General features: G+C 30.7%; 1 protein-coding gene across 1 annotated transcript in view; it reads left to right on the top strand.

The window, feature by feature from the left end:
- LOC139516059 (CCAAT/enhancer-binding protein zeta-like) overlaps window positions 1-13,898 on the top strand; it is a 29,155-nt gene that overhangs the window by 13,692 nt on the left and 1,565 nt on the right. Inside the window, exons 9-26 of the mRNA XM_071305874.1 lie at window positions 282-327; window positions 746-789; window positions 1,611-1,695; window positions 2,075-2,159; window positions 3,510-3,606; window positions 4,389-4,473; window positions 5,049-5,163; window positions 6,700-6,841; window positions 7,221-7,349; window positions 7,735-7,870; window positions 8,422-8,558; window positions 8,855-8,954; window positions 9,345-9,480; window positions 10,821-10,915; window positions 11,123-11,183; window positions 11,420-11,622; window positions 12,425-12,500; window positions 13,723-13,762. Coding sequence (XP_071161975.1) covers window positions 282-327; window positions 746-789; window positions 1,611-1,695; window positions 2,075-2,159; window positions 3,510-3,606; window positions 4,389-4,473; window positions 5,049-5,163; window positions 6,700-6,841; window positions 7,221-7,349; window positions 7,735-7,870; window positions 8,422-8,558; window positions 8,855-8,954; window positions 9,345-9,480; window positions 10,821-10,915; window positions 11,123-11,183; window positions 11,420-11,622; window positions 12,425-12,500; window positions 13,723-13,762 — 1,812 coding nt within the window. The remainder of the gene's footprint in view (window positions 1-281; window positions 328-745; window positions 790-1,610; window positions 1,696-2,074; window positions 2,160-3,509; window positions 3,607-4,388; window positions 4,474-5,048; window positions 5,164-6,699; window positions 6,842-7,220; window positions 7,350-7,734; window positions 7,871-8,421; window positions 8,559-8,854; window positions 8,955-9,344; window positions 9,481-10,820; window positions 10,916-11,122; window positions 11,184-11,419; window positions 11,623-12,424; window positions 12,501-13,722; window positions 13,763-13,898) is intronic.

Raw genomic sequence — 13,898 nt, 5'->3', positions numbered from 1 at the left:
ATTTTTTCTAGAGGTTATTGATGTGTAAACCGGGTCTCTTACTCACAAGCTTTACATAAAAGTCCTGTGGACTTTTATTCAGTTTGTGAGTTAATCGCCCCAGTTTACACATCAATAACCTCTAGAAAAAATGTGTTTAATCCTATAATAAATTGGGGTTACAAGTCATTTGTCTCATAGTAAAGAAACAAACAGTCACAGTTTTATTTCCTACCGATTGTTATCTTAAAAGTTAACTTTTTAGTCATTAAATTTGCATTCTCTTTCATATCTACTTTCAGTTGATGTCACATGATACACTGTTACCTACAAAACAAAAAGCTCTAGGTAAGAATAACTTGGTTTATATAATAATACATAAAAATAAATAGATAAATACCAGTTTCAAACTGAATGGTACATTTTCTTGAATAACTTGAAGATCATGCATTCTATGCCAATTCATAACATTTTTTCAGAATATAGTTTAGTATATATAAGTCATTATTGGATATGGTATGTTGACCTTTAGAATTTTTTGTGGTATGTTTGTGTTGTTGGTTTTTTGTCTCATTGATGTTCACCCATATTTTCTTTTATTCAAAAATGTCTTTATTTTATTTCATAGTTTTAAAAATCAGACACATTATACTGTAAATGTTAAGCTTGATTATACATGTAGTATATATTTCTGACCATTACAGCAGAAAAAATTGAATCTCCACGGGAATATTGACTTTTATTAGAACTAACTGTTTGATTTTAGGGATAATATTTGACCTGTTGGTAGGAAAACCAGAGCAGGAAAAAGTAAGTATGAAACTTAATAATCTATGCAGGTGCTTGGTAACTTGCTAAATGTTAGTAAAAAGAATTATTTTGATGTAGCATAACTATGTTAAACCAGAACTTTGATGAAAACTAATTGTCAGTACATAACTTTGCTAACTGAACTATAATAGACGTATTTACACTTGTATGCAAATTTGTCCGCCATTACATATAATCACACAGGTTCCCGTAAACTTTGACATCACAATTCAAAACATTTGATGTCACAAATAAAAAGCGATTGTTGCTTGACATCAAAAGTTTATTTAGAGGTGATATAAGGTCATTCGGAGGCAAAATATAGCTAAATACCAAAAGTGTAAATTCGTTTATGGTCTGCCATGTTGGTGATTCTATGTTTCAATGACAATAGTTGTCAAGTCGAATATATGTGAAACATAAGAATCTTCTATGTTGGTAGCTGTCTTCCTATTTTATAAATAGGGCCTGAGGTTGTGAGGTCAAATCCTACTTGAGGGCAGGTGCACTTGATTCCAATCTTAATTGACCAGGATTGTCAGTTTTCATGCCGAATGTCTCGGTTCTCTAAGGGCACTCCAGCTCCTATACCACAATAGTGTTGAATGTGGTATAAAATACCAATCAATCATTTAAACTTAGTTAGGAAAACTTAGAGCCAATTTTTTGGAACATCAAAAATGTATAAATACATGAAATCAGAAGATAATAGTCAAATCCATCTTCTCTGTCTGCAAGGAAAAGTACAATTGTTATTTATAAATATAAAACACTTGTATTAACTTAGAATAGCAAATGATCTTCTGCTCTTTATATTTCAGGTTCTGCTGAATTTGTTAGTTAATAAAGTTGGTGATCCTAATTATAAACTGGCTTCAAAGACTGCATACTTATTAAGGAGATTGGGTAGGTTTGGTATAAAAACTGTTATGTTCACTACTACTGTGAGATTTGGAAAATGAGAAAAGGGATAATAGAAAGTCTTGAAACCTTAAAAGTTAGAGATACTGTCACACCAAAATTAGGTTAAGACTTTTACTTGGAGAAAGAAAGAAAAAAAAAATTAAGGTTCGTCTTTGTAATAAAGGCCCAATACAGCTAAGATTTATCATAACTTTATTAAGTGGTTGGTATATTATCTGTCCAAAAATTTACAGACACACACATACACATATTTTGTTCTTTGGAAAATTCCTGAAGAAAAAAGAAATTAAATTTCACATGATTAAATATGGATGTTTTTCTATCATAATGATTATGACAATAAAATGTTTCTACTATTTAGTGGAGAAACACCCCAACATGAAGAGTGTGGTTGTTGATGAAGTAGAGAGACTATTGTACAGACCTAATATATCATCAAAAGCACAGTAAGTGTTCTGTCATGGTTATTTTATGAAAAAGAAATTCTTGATAAAAACAAATTTGGAAAAATTAGACCAGATGGAAGGTGAAATTAAAAGATGACAATAATGAAAGGAGGGTTTCTATTTTGGTCGTAGTTAGCATATTATTGAACATTTTGTGGTGGATCCAGAAATTTTCATAAGGGAGGTAACTGACTGCCCTAAGAGGGGCCCGCTCCAGTCATGCATCAGTGTTTTCATATATAATTAACCAAATTTTTCCCACAAAAAGGGGAAGGGGGACATGCCCCCTATGTCCGATTATCATATTTTACAAATTTTCTTCCAAGTTTTTGAAATGTGTGTTGAATTGTTGTTCAATAAAGCATGATTATCTTTGTTTAAAAAAAATTGCCCACATCAAAATCCATGTACAATAAATCTCATAGCCAGATATCTTTTGGGACAAGTCTTTTGCTTATTATTAGAATTGGACCTAAATATCAGTATGGACCTGTTTTTGCAGTTTTCAATAACATGCAAGAAGTTGTATATTAGTCAAAATTAAAATATATATAAGTACTGATATTTGGCAGAGTAATTTCCTGAACATCATCAGAATATTGTTCCATAGATGATACTATTTGATTTTTTAAATAGAAGGGGAAAACAGTAGCCTTATCAAATATCCTCCTTCAAAAAAGAAAAGAAGAAACAAACATTTTCATGCCCCTGTCATAGCAGAGGGGGAATTAAGTTTTATAACCCTTGTCCTTACATACGTACATACATCCCATAGTAATGTTGGCTCTCTAACTTTAATTTGCCTCAACCAAATGTTATGAAACTTATACATAATGCTAATTACCACATAATACAGATCACGTTTGCATTTTGGTGGTGTCACGGTTCTAGAGTTATGCCCTTTACAATTGTTGATTTTTTGGTTTCAACCAAATTTTATGAACCTTATACACAAAATACAAATCATGTACAAATTTGGGTAATGTCACTTTTCCTATTCTTCAGTTATGTCCCTTCATAAATTTATATGATATGCAAGTGGGGATATGTGTCCCATGGACACAATACCCATTTATTTTACATGATCACATTTGTTAATGAAAACTTCTCTTCACGTTCAGTAGTATTATCAGATTATCTTAAAGAATGTTTTTCTTTTCCTTTTAGAGAAGAATTTTTTTCATTTGCGATATAACTATTTCAATTAACCCTATGATAGGAAATATTTATGAATAATTGACAAGAATCACGAAGCAGTCTTTTCAAAAGTTAAACAGGATTTTTTTAATTGTTAGAATATGAATGTACATGGACAGAGAAAACACATAATGTTTTTTTTTTTTAATTTAGGTACTACAGCATTTGTTTTCTGAATCAGCTTATGTTATCTAGGGAAGACAAACTCTTGGCAGCCAAGCTTGTTACTGTTTATTTCTCATTTTTCAAGGTAAGATATTATTATTTGATTGTAGTTACTTGTATTTTGCTGAAGGTGAAATTTTCTTATAAGATTTTGTCACTCTGCTTAAAACATATGAAGGATTCTTATTCTAGTTTCTGTCTTCCTGTGGCATTAATGGGATTCCTTGATTCATGAAGACAAACCACATGCATACATACTTGTTTCTGTCTTTGTGTGGCATTAATGGGATTCCTTGATTCATGAAGACAAACCAGATGCATACATACTTTCGTGTGGCATTAATGGGATTCTTTGATTCATGAAGACAAACCAGATGCATACATACTTGTTTCTGTCTTCATGTGGCATTAATGGGATTCCTTGATTCATGAAGACAAACCACATGCATACATACTTGTTTCTGTCTTTGTGTGGCATTAATGGGATTCCTTGATTCATGAAGACAAACCAGATGCATACATACTTTCGTGTGGCATTAATGGGATTCTTTGATTCATGAAGACAAACCAGATGCATACATACTTGTTTCTGTCTTCATGTGGCATTAATGGGATTCCTTGATTCATGAAGACAAACCAGATGCATACATACTTGTTTCTGTCTTTGTGTGGCATTAATGGGATTCCTTGATTCATGAAGACAAACCAGATGCATACATACTTTCGTGTGGCATTAATGGGATTCTTTGATTCATGAAGACAAACCAGATGCATACATACTTGTTTCTGTCTTCATGTGGCATTAATGGGATTCCTTGATTCATGAAGACAAACCACATGCATACATACTGATTTGTTTTCTTTCAGTCATTTGTAAAGAAGGGAGAGGTAGACAGTAAGATGATGAGTGCATTGCTTACAGGTGTCAATAGATCATATCCTTATGCTGCAGGTAATTTTACATATAATTCAACTTATTTAAAGTTTCTACAATATAAAACAATACAGATAGGAGGTTAACATAACTGTCTATCATTGAGCATCAACCAAACTGAACTTCTGTCCAGCAAATACTTCAAATGTATATTCTTGAATGGCTTTAGAGGCTAAATGGCCTTAATAATTTGGTCAACATCTACCTATAGAACAGTGTAGTTTTTGCTTCTGTCATTTGTAAAACTGGTATGGGAAATTAGATCTTTGAGATCAAATTTATGCCTACCATAAAAATTTGATAAATTCACTACTATCATAATAACGAGCAACACAAAATTAAATTGATCACTTTCTAAGGGACGACATCAAAAAAATCAATGAAGGATAAAAAACTTAGTTCAAATAATTTAGGGGTGGGGGTCAAAATTGCTGCAAGTTTTGTTTAATTGACATTGATTTTATATATATCCTTACATTGAACTTTTGATGTTGTCCCTAACTTATTTTACATTTGTAAAGATTTATTAAGCAATTCAAGCATGGTGCAATTCAAATATTACCCATTAGTTGTATTTTTATTTCTATAAACAGTTGATCCGGAATATTTAAGTGAACAGTTGCATAACATTTACAAGCTTGTCCATGTGGTCAACTTTAACACCAGCCTACAGGCACTCATGTTACTGTATCAAGTTATGGATTCTAGGTAAGTACAATGATTCAGTGGAGAAGAAAGTTATGGATTCTAGGTAAGTACAATGATTCAGTGGAGAAGAGAGTTATGGATTCTAGGTAAGTACAATGATTCAGTGGAGAAGAGAGTTATGGATTCTAGGTAAGTACAATGATTCAGTGGAGAAGAAAGTTATGGATTCTAGGTAAGTACAATGATTCAGTGGAGAAGAAAGTTATGGATTCTAGGTAAGTACAATGATTCAATGGAGAAGAAAGTTATGGATTCTAGGTAAGTACAATGATTCAGTGGAGAAGAAAGTTATGGACTCTAGGTAAGTACAATGATTCAGTGGAGAAGAAAGTTATGGATTCTAGGTAAGTACAATGATTCAGGGGAGAAGAAAGTTATGGATTCTAGGTAAGTACAATGATTCAGGGGAGAAGAAAGTTATGGATTCTAGGTAAGTACAATGATTCAGTGGAGAAGAAAGTTATGGATTCTAGATAAGTACAATGATTCAGTGGAGGAGAAAGTTATGGATTCTAGGTAAGTACAATGATTCAATGGAGAAGAAAGTTATAACTACTGTGGATTCATTCTTATTTGTAATTTTCATGAGTTTAGATGTTTAAAGTGTCACTTGAATTATAGGGTGTCAGCAGAATGCATTTTTCCTAGAGGCTGGCATGACAAAATTGTAATAACTTAGAAATCAAATATCATTAGAAATACACTGTTTCCTTATTCTACAAAAATGATGTTATAGTTATATTTGAAATGTAAAATAAGGCTAGAAAGCCAAATTGAAGTTTATATAATCAATGATATCAAAAATCAAGCAGTCACTATCTGCATTGGTTGCTATTACATGCTTATTGTAAGTTCAGAAATTATTGTCATATTATGAAAAAATTGTCAAAGCATTATATTATGTAAAACTCTCATTCTAAAACAATTGCAAAAGATACTCAAACTCATAAGTCGAAAACAAACTGATAATGCCATGGCTAGATAACAAAAAAAATGATGTAAAGACAAACAACAGTATAAAATACACATCTTAAAAATAAAGATTTTGCAACATGATTGTTGAAAACCAAATTCTTACTCATAGCAGACATAGCTTTTTTATATCAAGGGTTTATTCAGTCATGGATTTAGATTTAGGAGATAACATTATTGTATTTTAAGCTCAGACGGTATCAATTGGGGATTTAAGTTTACTGGAGACAGTAAACAGGTATTTGCGATCATCAAATCCCCAATTGATGCCGTCAGAGCTTAAAATACAATATTGCTATCTCCATTCTAATGAAACTGACAGAAAACAAAGTTAAAACATGTAATTAAAATCTGTCATATTTCGTCTGCGCTTGTGCGTACGTCCCATAGCATCAATTGTCAATTGATGCCATGTAAAAAAGTGACGTTATCCAATGAAAATAAACGTTACAAACGTTGTTGCATTAGAATGCCATGTTAAGTTTTGTTGCATGCCATATTGATGTATTCCCCAAAACTTTTTTTTTCATACAAATTGGGTTTTGTTGTTGTTGTCTTTTTCAGTGAAACAGTATCTGATAGATATTACACAGCATTATATAAGAAGATGTCCGATCCAGAATTAAAGTCTTCATCAAAACAATCTATGTTTCTTAACTTACTGTTTAAAAGTATCAAAAAGGATACAGTTGATAGGAGAACAAAGGTACAATTAGCAAATGTTTTGTATTGAGAATTTATCTTTTTTTTTTTATCAAATTATATTATTCACTTAAACAAAGTCTAATAAAATTGAATTGTGTACACACGTTTTATTATTGTTAAAAAGTCTTATCTTTTTTATTCTATGTACAGTTTGATTTCAAGTATTGCATCAAATTGCAGTTTATTGTAGTTTCATTTAATGGTTGGTTTAAGGTTCTATTCAGAAGTTGTTCTTATTTACAACAAAATTATTGAGCTAAAATCAATTTAAAATTGCTTGCATACATCAACTCTTTTGTGTCAAAAAGTATATAGTTTATATCAGACAAAGAACTTATCAATTTGTATACACATTTTTCATACTTTTCTTCATTTTGCAGGCTTTTATAAAGAGACTATTACAAATATGCTCCAGTCAACCTGCCCAGTTTGTGTGTGGTGCTCTAGTATTGTTGGGAGAACTTGTCAAGTTAAAACCATCTGTTATTGTTGGCAAGCATATGTCTGAGGTATAATAATTTCTGCTAGTCTTTGTTCAATGTTGAATAAAACAACACACAATAATACATGTAAGGATTAATATGATGCCTGTTTTATATACCTTTAATATAGACAAAATAGAGTTGAAATTCAAAACTTAGCCATGGGCAGACGAAATATAGAATAATAAACACTGATGGTTGTAAACTGTGTCAAGAAATTTGAACTCAGAATAGATAAAAATTCTTGACATAGTTTAGAATCTGTAGCATTATAAGTTTTTTCTCAAAAGCATACTCCAAATTCATGAGATCAAATTTTAAATTGAATTAAAAATTTGATATGTTTTTTTCATAATGGAGATTGAAAATACACATAGTCGTTTAGATTTTGATATTTTCACATTTGTTTTAGGAATCTGATGATGATGAAGATGAACACTTTACAGATCTGCCTGATCCTGACAGTGACAGTGGGACCAAGGAAACACAGTCACATACAACAGTTAAACAAAATCCATCATCTTGGGATCATAGATCGAAAGATAAAAGTAAGATTTCTTGGGGAAAAAGATAGTTGATTGTAGATGAGAATGAGAAAACTATACAAAATATTGGGGTGAAAAACTGTATTAGAATTACTGCACTTTGTATCCACAAATCTTTTTAGGCAGTGACTGCATTTCTGTGAAACTTTCAGAATCTCAAGTACCTAATGGTATAATGCACCTCAAATTTTTAAACCAATAAAAAGGGGCCTTTAAGATATCAGAGTCCTTCCCAGTCTTTGGGTTCATCCATCTGTATCAAGTAAATGTTTGTGGTTAATGTGTTTTACCATATCAACTGGATCATTCTTGTGTTAATTTTTTAATTATATTCCAAATTAGACTTTTCACCCAAATTTCACAGTTCAATGAACCTTGAAATAAAGTGAAAGCAAGACATGATGTCATATGTTTCTTGTAGCTAAACATGAAAAAGTTTGCCTTATCTATACTAAGGGAGCTAGATGTATGAGTATCTAGTAATTGCATTGTCTTGATATGTTTAAATGTTAATAGAAAAAAGGTTACAAATCAATTTTCTAACTTATTTCCAGATAAAAGTAGTCATTACGATCCCCAACACAGAAACCCACTATACTGTAATGCTGAGAATGAGTGTATCTGGGAACTGAAGCAGTTAAAGAATCACTTCCATCCAACTGTATCATTGTTTGCAGCTAAATTAGTCAAGGTAATGTATTACATTTTCTCATAATATTAAAATTTTATCTCTATTCTTGAATTCTGATGACGAAAGCGCTGTATGTTTAGAAATGATATTTGATGATTTAATATAAATGCAAAACACTTTGACTGGGCATTTGTCAAATTTCCATATTCTCAAATCAATTGTTTCAATAATAGAGTCCAATTATTAAATTTTGCAATGTTTACTAATTTATTATTTTATAAATGCAGTCTCCTTTTGTCTTCAATGGATTTTGGTTTAAATCATGTCTCTTCTTCAAAATATGATATATATTACAGGGAGAACCAGTCACATATACTGGTAACCCATTAGAAGACTTCACGACTATCAGATTCCTTGACAGATTTGTTTATAAAAATCCAAAGAAAAGAGATGCATGTAAGTTATTTGTTACATGAAATAAAAACAAACCAATAGCTGTTGAATTTCAGTGCAAATCTAATAAATTAAAAGACTAAAAATATATTTTTACAAAAATGATACAAAACAAACGTAACAACTTAACTTTATTTGGCCTTTTTAACTTCTTTGGTTTGAGCATCACTGATGAGTCTTTTCTAGACAAAACACGTACAAAATTTCAATCCTGGTATCTACAATGAGTTTATTAATAAAAAATCATAGAAACTGAGATTCTGATTCTAGTCTATTGATAGGGACAATTCAATGTGACAGAATTGAAAAATTATTGCTGTTATTCATAATTTTTCATTTTTTTCTTTTACAGCACAACATTGTATTTTATGAATAAAATGTTATATATTTTAGTGCCTGAAGCTACCATGACCATAAAAAAACATAACAAAGCATCAGCTAAAGGCATAAAGAATATACCAGTGAACAGTGAGAAATATCTGGAGAACACAGAGGAGAGTATACCAGCAGAAGAGTTGTTCTACTATAGGTAAAAAGTGTACACTAGGGAAAGGGAAAGGGAAGCAGCACATGGAAAGATTGCCACTAGATGTGGCAGAGGGATTATTCTTCTTTATTTACTGTGCTTATCCAATAACCTTTGCGGTAGTGAATTACCTATTGCCTGACCAGTTTAAAAAATTGCCAATACAATTTGTCCATTTAAATTGTACAATAGGTATTGTGAGAGCTATTATCAACAGGTGGTCATTTAACTACCTGTAGATTTACCTGGTTTGTTTTTGACAGAGCTAATTTAAATGAATGATAGCTAGCATGCTTTCCTCATGTCCAATGTCCTGAATGGACTACGGTATTCTATTTAGGAATGGGACATTTTACATTTAATTCACTATTTGTTTTTTCTTTTAAAGATATTTATTGTAAATTTATTTATTTTGCTTACAATCACAAATGAATCATTGCTGGTAAATCCCACTTTCATAATGAAGAATAAAGCACTTAAATTTCTATTCACTAATCTATTTGTACTTTTTTTGATATATATATTGAAAATAAATTTTTAACAGTAATTCCAATTGAAGTAGATCCGGAATATTAAATGAAACTTAGCATCACTACTATTCCATTTCAGGAATCGTAATAGGACATGAAAATATATCCCATTAGAGAACACCAAGCCACACATAATTCATAAAAAAAAATCCATTTCACAAACACTTAATTCCATATCAGGAATCAGAAACTTAAAATACATCCCACATTAAAAACACCATGACGCAAACATATATCTCCTTTTTTTATAAACTAAATTCACTGATTGAAATTGCCATCTTGACTATTTAGAGACACAAAAAGAAATGGCTTAATATGTCCCATATCTAAACATGCTAAATAGAATAGTCTATTCAGGACATTGGTCATGATACATGAGGAAAGCATGCTAGCTATCAGTCATTTAAATTTTACCTTTTAGGAATAGTGAAGATTTTTTACTGTGTTGTAAAATGACCACCTGTTGATGAGCTCTCACAATACCTATTGTACAATTTAAATGGACAAATTGTGTTGACAATTTTTTATACTGGTCAGGCAATAGGTATTTAAATACCACAAAGGTGATTGGATACTGACAGTTCTTGAAGGAGGCCACAGTGTTTTTCAAATTGAAAACATGCAAAGGTTGATTCCATTCTTGTGAATTTTAGGTTTTCTTTTTAAAATTTCTGGGATTTAATTGCTTATGGTCAACTTGTATTTCTTTTGTAAACAGTTCATTGTATCTTTATGTACCGCACAGAAGGGGAGATAATTTTTTAAAAATACAGCTGAATTTAATTGTGAATGTTTTTTATTTGTGAATTTCAGATACTTTTCACAGAAGGCAGCCAGGAAGAAGACGGGTGATGACAACATGAGTGACACTGAGAGTGTCAGTGATGGAGAATTTGATGCATATTTAGGTAAGTTGAAAATAATTTTTTGAAGAAATTGTTTATGATCTAGTAAACAACTAAAAGATTCCTTACAAATGATTAAGTAGATTGGAAAATGTTTACTGTCTGGAAAGTTTTCGCTGCATCTTTATTCTGCGATTTCTTAACACAATCTAATTTTGTTCAGTTTTGAATTCGTGATATCCCAGTGTCTAATTTGATAATTTATTTCAGATGATTATGAGAAGAATCTAGAACCTGGTCATTTTGATGAAGATGATTATGACTTTGCCAGGTAAACAATTAGATGTTAAAAAAAGAAATTTCTTAACCTTTTTATTTATTTGTTTAATTTTGGGGAGCTGTCTCATTGATATTCTTAAAGGTATATCATTGCAACATTTAATAAAAAAAGAAATAAAACGGAAAACAGAAAAAGCAATACGCTGATGCTAGTTTCATATCTTTATTTATGTACATGTACCAGTATTGTATTTTTTTAATAATTTCAAATCATATTTGCTTGAACAGTGAAGTTAAGAAGAAAATGAAAAAGAAAATAGCTGAAGATGTAGATGATGATTCTGATGATGAAGAAGAAGAAGAATCAGAAGACGAAAAAGACTTTTCAGATGAGGAAGTAGATTTTGAGGGAGATGAAGATTTTGCAAATGCCTTCAAAGAGTATGACGAAGATATGATTGATGAAGAAAACATTGAATTTTCTGATGATGGTAAGCAAGTTTTATTATATTGCAATATAAGAAAGATATTTTACTTTTTATTTCATATTAATAATGTGACTTTAATCAGTTATTTAACTTATTTCAGTTATTTTGCATTTAAATGAAAATCAAATGTCAAGGCAAAAAACATCATTGGATGCTAATTATGCCAAAACTATGTATCCTACAGGCATAAGTCTGAGATAATCGTCATTGTTCATAGAGATTCTATTGCTATATGTTGAAAAACTTCTATAAGTGTTCTATTATCATAGAAAATTTGAAAACAGACAAGAAATACTTGTTTTAGTGTGCTCTTAATTTAGTATAGAATTAGGATTCTTGGTATGATAGCCAATGAGATTACTATCCACCAGAGTTCAAATGAAGTGAATTTTATCAAATATATGAAACTGTTAGGCCTTCAACAATAAGAAAAATCCATGACTTATAATTGGCTATGAGTGGTTATTAGGAGTTATTTGATTGGAAAGTCTAACTGTAAAGTTTACTGTCTATCTGAACTTTGTATCCTCGCACAATCATTGACTGATGAAATTCATTGAAAATGCCTTTAGTCATACTTGATAAACAAGTATTAAAGTGGAGAGCACAGACTATGAATTTTTGAACTCTGCCTACAGCTTTTGAATGATATTTCAATTATAACACATGAATTTGTAATGCACTGAAAAATTAATAGAAATGAAATCTATCAGTTATGATTTATAGATGACAAAATGAAGAAAAGAAGATTTTTAATGATTTTTTTTTTACATATTTTTACTATTATTTATTGTTTTCTTTTTAGATGAACTGCCAGGTCCAAGTGTAGGAAAAAAGAAGAAACAAAAGAAAGATGACAAATCATCAACCAAAAAGAAAAAGTATGTGAAACTTATTCTAAGGATCATTGGTTCAAAAAAGTTAGATTGCACAATAACAACACTATTTTTTATTATGCCCCACCTACGATAGTAGATGGGCATTATGTTTTCTGGTCTGTGCCTCCGTTCGTCCGTTCGTCTGTGTGTCCGTTCCCTTCAGGTTAAAGTTTTTGGTCAAGGTAGTTTTTGAAGAAGTTGAAGTCTAATCAACTTGAAACTTAGTACACATGTTCCCTATGGTATGATCTTTCTAATTTTAATTCCAAATTAAAGTTTTGACCCTAATTTCACGGTCCACTGAACATAGAAAATGATAGTGCGAGTGGGGCATCCATGTACTTGGGACACATTCTTGTTTATAGAGAGTTACACAGTTGTTTATAGAATTAACTTCTCAATAGGCCCTCAGCATAGAAAAGCCGGAACAACAAAAAGTTGAAAAACTAAAAGTAAAACATATACATGGCAAACATTAATGTAAAGTCAAGTATAAAGGAACTGGATTAATTTATTATTCATGAGTACCTATTTTGGTGGATTACCGGTAAGGAAAAATTTTCTTTTCATGAATAATTGATTTTGTGGTTCTTCCAAAGTTTGCAAATAAGCCTACCTGGTATACAAATTTTTTTCATTGTTGAACATTTCATTTGAGGTCCATGTTAACTGCAAAGTTCATGAAAAATGATGTTCAAGTAAAATATGATAATATTCCATTCAAAGAAATTCCCTTCAAATGACCTTCTTCTTCAGTAAATAAGTAAGAAATCATGCTTTCTTTCTGTCCATTTTCCAAAAAATAAGTCAATAACATTGATATAACACTCCTTGAAAATATCTTTTATGATGTGTCACTTAATTGAAAATGAACTTAATATGAAAATCATGAAAGTATAATGTCTTATATGAGGGTTTGGATGGGGTTAAATGATTAAAGAATAATGCTCTTAAAAAATGAAGATTAGAGAATAACAGGCAAAAAAAAAATGAAGATTAGAGAAAAAAGGGGTTAATTTTTTGAAGATTAGAGAAAAAAGCGGTTAATTTTTTGAAGATTAGAGAAAAAAGGGGTGAAAATTAAATGTTTACAGAATAACAGACCCCCCATCCAGACCCTCTTATATAGCCTTCATCTTTTGTTATTTAGAAGTATAACTTATTTGATCCACAGAAGTATATTCTTACATTTCGATTTGATTAACAACATTTTTTATATTTTTAGGAAAGATGATGGCGTTGGTTTATTTGCTGCTGCAGAAGAGGTAAAATATATTTCTTTTTAAATCAGAAAATGAAGAACTTTAAATAATCACAAATTTGATATCATCCACTCTTTCCTAAGAAACTTGATTTGAATGAGATAAATGCATTCTTAGATCTTAGATGCTGAACAGGACT

This window comes from Mytilus edulis, chromosome 3 (assembly GCF_963676685.1).
Source record: "Mytilus edulis chromosome 3, xbMytEdul2.2, whole genome shotgun sequence".
In the NCBI taxonomy this organism is placed as follows: Eukaryota; Metazoa; Mollusca; class Bivalvia; order Mytilida; family Mytilidae; genus Mytilus; species Mytilus edulis.
The sequence above is the reverse complement of the archived record's forward strand: the minus strand, read 5'-3'. Positions and strand labels throughout refer to the sequence as shown.